The sequence below is a fragment of the Chrysochloris asiatica genome, unplaced genomic scaffold (assembly GCF_000296735.1).
Source record: "Chrysochloris asiatica unplaced genomic scaffold, ChrAsi1.0 scaffold00032, whole genome shotgun sequence".
Classification (NCBI taxonomy): domain Eukaryota; kingdom Metazoa; phylum Chordata; class Mammalia; order Afrosoricida; family Chrysochloridae; genus Chrysochloris; species Chrysochloris asiatica.
This window is the reverse complement of record NW_006408550.1, coordinates 9,390,981-9,398,543: the sequence shown is the minus strand read 5'-3', so window position 1 is coordinate 9,398,543 and position 7,563 is coordinate 9,390,981. Positions and strand designations below refer to the sequence as shown.

Sequence of the window (7,563 nt, the reverse complement as noted above, 5' to 3'; positions counted from 1 at the left end):
CTGTATAGGGTTTCCAAGGAGCAGCTGGTGAGCTTGAACTGCCATCCTTGTGGTACAAACCAACTTTGCAGTCCAGCGCATTAACCCACAGTGCCACACACCAGGATTCCTGGAAGAAATAGATGAACTAAGAGCCAAACAGAATATTTTAAAGGGCAACTAGAGAAGAGAAAATATTATAATGAAATGTGCGAAGACCAGAGTTAAAAAACAAAACAAAACAGAACATGTTTAGTAATTCTCAAGCTGAAAGAACTGAAGAAAATATTCAAGCTTTGATTTTGGAATATTGAAGGTTTCTATGGGCAAAATGAAGTCCTGGTATGGCACTGGTAGGTTAAGTACCAGATTCCTAACCACAAGGTCAGCAGTTGGAATCCAACAGCTACTCCTAGGAAACCCTATACAGGGTTGCTAGGAGTCAGAACCAACTTGACGGTACTTAACAGTAACAACATGGAGAAAATGTCGAATAATACAGAAAGCATCGAAAGAAGACGAAAGTAATACGCGAATACACAATCCCCCCCCAAAAAAAAGGTTCAACATTTAACCATTTCAGAAGGAGTATGATCAAGAACTGATAATATTAAATAAAGGAAGAAGTCCAAGCTGCACTGAAGGCATTAGGACAAATAAATCTCCATGATGTGGCAGAATACCAATGGAAATATTTCACCAAAATTATGAAGCATTGGAAGCACTCACTAGTCTTTACCAAGAAATTTTCAAGATAGTTACCTGCCAACCGACTGGAAGAGATCCACATTTTTGCCCATTCCAAAGAAAGGTGACTGAAAATAATGGAGAAATTATATAACAATATCACTAATATCACATGCAAGTAAATTTTGTTGATGATAATTTAAAAAAATGGTGGCCACAGTATGTCAATAGAAATTAAAGCCAGATTCAAAGGAGAATATGGAAAAAGGGATACCATTGCTAATGTCAGATGGATCTTGGCAGGAAGCAGAGAATAACAGAAAGAAGTTAACTTGTGGTTTATTGACTATGCAAAGGAATATAACTGTGTGGATCTTACCAAACTGCTTATTCAGAACCTGTACATACAACAATTGGCAGTCTTTTGAAAAGAACAAAAGGATACTGTGCAATTTAAATTCAGGAAAGGTGTGTGTCAGGGTTGCATTTTTTCCCATTCTTATTCATGCGGGATGCTGAGCAAATAATTAGAGAAACTGGACTATATGAAGAAGGATGCAGCATCAGGAATGGAGAAAGACTAATTAACCAATGGCAATATGCAGGTGACACTACCTTGCATGCTGAAAGTGAAGAGGACTTGAAACACTTGCTGATGAAGATCAAATAATACAGCCTCCAGTAGGGAAAACAAAATCTGAACCAAAAAACAACATCACAAAAAAACTGAAGTTGTCAAGTATTTCATTTTACTTGGGTCTACAATATTGCTCATGGAAGCAGAAGTCAAGAAATCTAACATATTGCATTGGACAAATCTGCTGCATAAGACCTCTTTAATGTCTTAAAGAGCAAAATGATTACTTTGAGAACTAAGGTGCACCTGACCCTTAGTATTTAGTTATAGTATTTAGATGACTTCTTATGCATAGGAAAGTTGGACAGTGAATAAGGAAGAAAGGAGAAGACGTGGTACACAACAGTCGTGGTGTTGGCAGAGAATAGTTAAAGTACTGTTAAATTGCCTGACGGACAAATAACTCTCTCTTGGAAAAAGTAAAGCTGGAATTCTCCTTAGAAGTGAAAGCAACAAGACTCTGTTTCATGTACTGTGGACAAATTGTCAGGAGGAACCAGTCCCTGGAAAAAGATTTCATGCTTAACGTAGAAGGCCATTGAAAAACAGGAAGAACCCAAATGAGATGGGTTGACACATTGGTTGCAACAATAGGCTCAAACATAGCAATGACTGTAAAGATGGCCATGCAGCCTTGTGTTTGGAATGAGTTGGAATCAACTGAATTGCACTTAACAACAACCTCATGTACATCGACTCCACTGGGTGGAATACAGAGGAACCAAGTAGACTACATCTGTGGAAGTAAACAGAAGAAAAATGATCACCTAAAACAGCTGAAGAAGATTTCAGAGGAGGCTTGTAGGGGCAGAGGGTGTAGATAGGGGAAGGAAAATTGTAATGAAATGTTCACAGACTTGGAGTTAGAACACCATAAGGAAAGAAATGTTTTGGGAAGAAAACTCAGAGATGATGGAGAAGTCAATACAATCTGCCAGAACAAGGCCAGGGGTCGACTGTGGAACAAATCAGAAATTGTTCAAATGCAAGTCAAAGGAGGAAGTAAAGAAAATAAAATACAATGCGGCTTTGAAAAGTTCGTTAAAAAATGGAATGAAAAGAAAATGATTTTTTTTTCCTGCAAACTTTTTGAAACCCCTTGTAAGTTCACAAGAGCCAAAGTATGGCCTCGAACACAGTCAGGCCTTGTATTACTTTTACTTCATCTTACTGCAATTCACAGATACTGCTTCTTGGACAATTTGAAGATTTGTGGTAACTCTGTATCTAACACGTCTATTGGTGTCATTTTCCTGTAAGATGTGCTCACTTCCTGTCTCTGTGTCACATTTTGGTAACTGTCACAATATTTTAAATGGTTTCATAATGCGATTGCACACTTAATAGATTATATTGCTAAGTGTCATCTAGTCGATTCTGATTCCTATTCTGTATAAGGACTTAAGGGGCTGTAAATCTTTGTGGGAGCAAAAAACTTCATTTTTCTCTCAAGGAGTGGCTGGTAGGCTCAAACCATCAACTGTGTGGTTCATAGTCCAGTGCTTATCCTACAGAGCTACTAAGCTCCCCAAATAGAATATAGAGTATTATAAACATAAATTTTATATACACTGAGAAACCAAAAATTCATGTGACTCACTTTATTGTATGTTAACTTATTGCAGTGCTCTGGAAGCCACACTTGCACTATGTCCACCTGATGTTGTATGTTCCACCTGAATTTAGAACCTTTCTCTAGAACAGATTTGATAAACTGAACACTAAGGATTGAAGATTGGACGAATTGTGTGATGAGACCAAGGACATTGTACATGTAAGAAGCAAAAGGCATTAAAGAGATAGGAAAGAAAAGACCCAAATGAATGTCCAAAGAGATTTTAGAATTTGCTCTTGAACAGAGAGTACCTCAAATGAACAGAAGATGAATGGATAGCATAGAGAGCTGAACAGAATATTGCAGAGGAAGGCTTGCTAACACACACAGACACATACAACGTAATGGAATGTACAAAAACCCAGAGTTAAAGCACTGTAAGGGAAGAAAGGTTTTGTTGAATATAATTAAATTTAAAATGCTGCAATACTACATCAATAACAAACTGCCAAAAATGTGAGCTATTGAAAGTTTGGTTCCAGAACACTACAATAAGGATAATATATCAAAAGACAATGCAGGAGTAGGGATACCACTGGTGATGTCAGATGGATGCTGGCTGAAAGCACAATACACCAGAAAAAGATTTACTTGTATTTTATTGATCATGCAAAGGCACATGGCAGTGCAGATCATAGTTATGGATAACATCGTGAAAAGTGGGAATTTGAGAGCACTTATAATTGTGCTTATGTGAAACCTTTACATTGACTGATAAGACAGTTGCTAGAATACAACAAGGGGATAATGAAGAGGTGTGCATCAGAGTTGTATCCATTCACCTATTTATTTAATCTGCCTGCTGAACAAATAATGCCAGAATCTGGAACATATAAAGAATGGAATCATGACTGAAAGAAGAGTCAGTAACAACCTGCAATATGCAAATGACACAATCTATCTTGCAGAAAGCAAAGATGACATGAAGCATTTATGATGAAGACAACAGCCTTCACTGTAGAATACGCCTCAATGTAAAGAAAACAAAAATCCTCACAATTGGACCAATAAGCAACTTCATAATATTGATGTTCCTCCAGTTCATAGCAGCCCTTTATGTGGCAGAACAAAACACTGTGTGGCCCTGCACCATCCTCGTATTAGTTCCATGTTTGAGTTCACCATTGTCGCCACTGTGTCAATCCAACTTGCTCCTTCTGATAACATGTCCAAAGTACATGAAACAAGGCTTGCCATCTCCCTTCTAAGGAACCTTCTGACTGTACTTACTCCAAGACAGACTTGTTTACTCTTTTGGTTGTCTGCAGTATATTCACTATATTTTGCTAATACCATCAATTAAATGCATCAATCTGTCTTTGATGTTCCTTATTCATTATCTAGCTTTTGTAAGGATAAGAGGCAATTGAAAATATCATGGCTTGGTTTAGGTGCACCTTAGTCCTTATCATGATAAACAGAATAAATAGTGAAACTGTCAAGGTTTTCATTTTACTTTGATCCATAATCTATGCACATAGAAGCAGCAGTCAAGAAAGCAAAGGATGTATTGGATTGGGTAAATCTGCAAAAGATTTGTTGAAAGTGCTCAAAAGCAAAGATGTCATTTTAAGACTAAGGAGTGCCTAACCCAAAGTAAGGTACTTGCAACGTTCTAATGTGTATGAGAGCTGGCCAATGAATAAGGAAGACTGAAGAAATGTTTTGGTGAATATTAAACAGACCATGGACTGCGAGAAGAATGAACTAATCTGTCTTGAAAGAAGTGTAGGTAGAACGCATCTTAGAAGTGAGGCAGAGGGAAGGGGGAAATATTTTTTCTCATACTTTGTGCATTTTATCAGGAGAGACAGGTCCCTAGAGAAGGAATCATATTTGATAAAGTAGAAGGTCAGCAAAAAGAGGCAGACACTCAAAGAGATGGACTGACACAATGTTTGCATACTGGGTTCAAACATAGCAATGATTATGAAGATGGTGCAAGACAAACCAGTTTTTCGTTCTGTTGTGCTGATTCACTATTAGTCAGAACTGACTCCATGGCACTTAACAGCAACAGTAAGTATTTGATGTAGGGATAAATGAATAAGTTGATAGATGGATGGATGAATAGATGGATGCCATGTCTTACATTGATCTGAAAGTCTCATATTAGTTGATATAAGGAGATAAAACTTGATTCTCAGGCTTATTTTGTTATTCTAGTACCAGGTAGGCGCAAATGACATAGTTCCTTTATCTATGTAGATTGCAAGGAGCCCTGGTGACACAATGGTTAAGAACTGGACTGTTAATCAAAAGGTCAGTCTTTAAAATTCACCAGCTGTTACATGGGAGAAAGATACGGCAATGATGCGACCGTGTACTTCTGCAAACGTTACAGCCTTGAAAACCACAAAGGGGCAGTTCTACTGTGCCTACAGGACTCCTATGAGTTGGAATTGACTCAAAGGCAACAGGTTTTTGGTGGTGGTGATTCTTTTTACTACTAATTTTAAACAGTTACACTTCTGAGTTTGCTGTGATTCTCTCTTCAGTTAGAATCCAAGTCACGTCACCACTGGCATACCTATGTGCCCATAAAACACACCAAGAGACCCAGTTTGGAATAAATATCAGAATATGTGAGAATGATGGATAAGGGGTGGGGGACGCGGTCAGACACCATCATTATATGGGAAAAGCGAGGGAAATGTAGGTTGTAGAGAAAATGCAAAAATCAGAAAACTACCTGGAAATTTTAATTGGAAGTGCTTATCATCAGTGAGAGTTATAGTGGTTAATAGCAAATCCCGAGGTAAAAACACCTTAAGCAACTACCATTCTAAATCTTATGTATTGTTGCTGATCATCTGCTATTTTCTAGGATTTTCAATTGGGTTGAAATTGTAAGCTTTCGTTTATTTAAAATCAATAAAAATAAATCAGTGACTGAGTTTGCCTGTAAGTGGTTTACAATGAGAAAAAGAGCTCTGTTAAGAGTTAGGCCGTTTGTTATGCTGCACATACAGAGACTCTATATGGGTTTAATATTGTCATAGGAAAAAAAATTCTTTTTCTGCTTCATCTTCTTGATGTGTGTAGCCTTTCAATGAACATTAACCACAGATGCCAGTGTCATTACAGATAGTGAAGATTTGATTATTGTATAAATAAATCTGAGAAGCTCTGACATATTTTTGGGGGGGAATTTTTGAAAAAAAATGTACCTAGTAACCAAGACAATGATATTTGCTCTTCTGTTGTTCTGATATTAAAAAAATCATTGTGTACACAGAATGCATTGGGCTTGTCATATAGGCTCACATGCAATATGTAAATAAGAAAGATGATATTTACTGAATCTTCTGTTTTTAAGGTGTGCTAAAGAGAGAAAGTTTACTTTAAGGAAGGGTGATGAAAGCTTAAGGGATCTCTGCTTCCTGAAACTGGAGTCTGCAGGCAAAGCCCTGGATATGGCTTCAGTGAGAAGACAGCAAAGAGCCAGCTTTTTTTTTTTTTTGTTAACATTTAGTGTTTGGGGAAATGCTATTAGGCATGGTTTACACATGTACAATTACTCAGATTGACTTAAAGTTGAAGAAAAATGCTCTGGGCAGGATTTTTGACTTAGACCTACAGTCTGGCTGAGATGGTGTCAGTACTGTGAGGAGACAGACTTGGCAGTATCTATCACATTAATCCCAAATGCTACCTTGGTGGTGGTTCTTGTGGTTTGGAGTTATTTCAGCATATGCAAGCGAGGGCTCCCTTTTTGGCAAATGCTTTGGACAGGGAGGGAGATAAAACTGTATTGATGTGGAGAAGAGATAAGAGGCATTTCTTTATTAGTTTTTAAATTTTTTTAATTAAGATTATAGGCCTAACTTGCATTCTGAAAGAATTCCAGTTTAACTGTATCTCAGAGATAGTTATTTTTTTAGCCTACATTAGTGATGGAGTCCTGATGTGGTGCTGTAAGATAAGCACTTGACCGTGAGGTCAACATGAATCGAAAGAGCAGTGCTTCAAACTCACCAGATGCTTCTTGAAAACTCTATACAGGGTTGCTATGGGTCGGAACTGACTCAACAGCACGTAATAACAGCAACAACTTCAGTTATGCTTCACCATTCGTCGGTCAGTTTGTTATACTCTAGTGATTTGGGTGTTACTGTGAGGCTAGAAGCTATGTCACCAGTATCTTAACTACCAGCAGGATCACTCATGGTGGAAGGTATCAGCAGACCTTCCAGACTAAGAGACTAGGAAGGAGAGGCTGAGTTCTTCTGAATGTTTAGTCAAAAACTTTATGAATATCAGCAGAATATTTTCTGATATATTGTTAGAAGAAGAGTGCCTCAGGTTGGAAGACACTCAAAATATGACTTGGAAAGGTCTGTCTCCTCAAAGTAGACTTGAGCATGATGACTTGAAAGGAGTAAGGCTTTCAGAACCTTCATGTGCTGATAGGTTTTCAACAATTTAAAATGAGAAGAAACAGCTGTTTCATGAATATTATTATGTTTAATAATCAAAATATGGAATGTATGAAGCATACATCTAGGAAAATTGGAAATTATTTAGAATTAAATGGAATGGATAAAGATCGATCTCCTAAGCATTAGTTTGCCGAAAGATTAGTCCTGCCATTTTCAAGCTGACAATCACATGGTTTACTATGCCAGGAACAACAAATTAAAGA

The 7,563-nt window shown here is 37.5% G+C and overlaps 1 protein-coding gene across 9 annotated transcripts in view; it reads right to left on the bottom strand.

Moving 5' to 3' along the window:
• Nucleotides 1–7,563, bottom strand: part of FOXP2 (forkhead box P2) — a 407,577-nt gene that overhangs the window by 319,710 nt on the left and 80,304 nt on the right. For 2 of the 9 annotated variants that reach the window (XM_006859304.1, XM_006859305.1), the window contains exon 2: nucleotides 4,067–4,072. The exons of the other annotated variants lie outside the window; for them this stretch is intronic. In XM_006859304.1, the coding sequence (XP_006859366.1) occupies nucleotides 4,067–4,072 (6 nt within the window). The remainder of the gene's footprint in view (nucleotides 1–4,066; nucleotides 4,073–7,563) is intronic. 9 annotated transcript variants of the gene reach the window in all.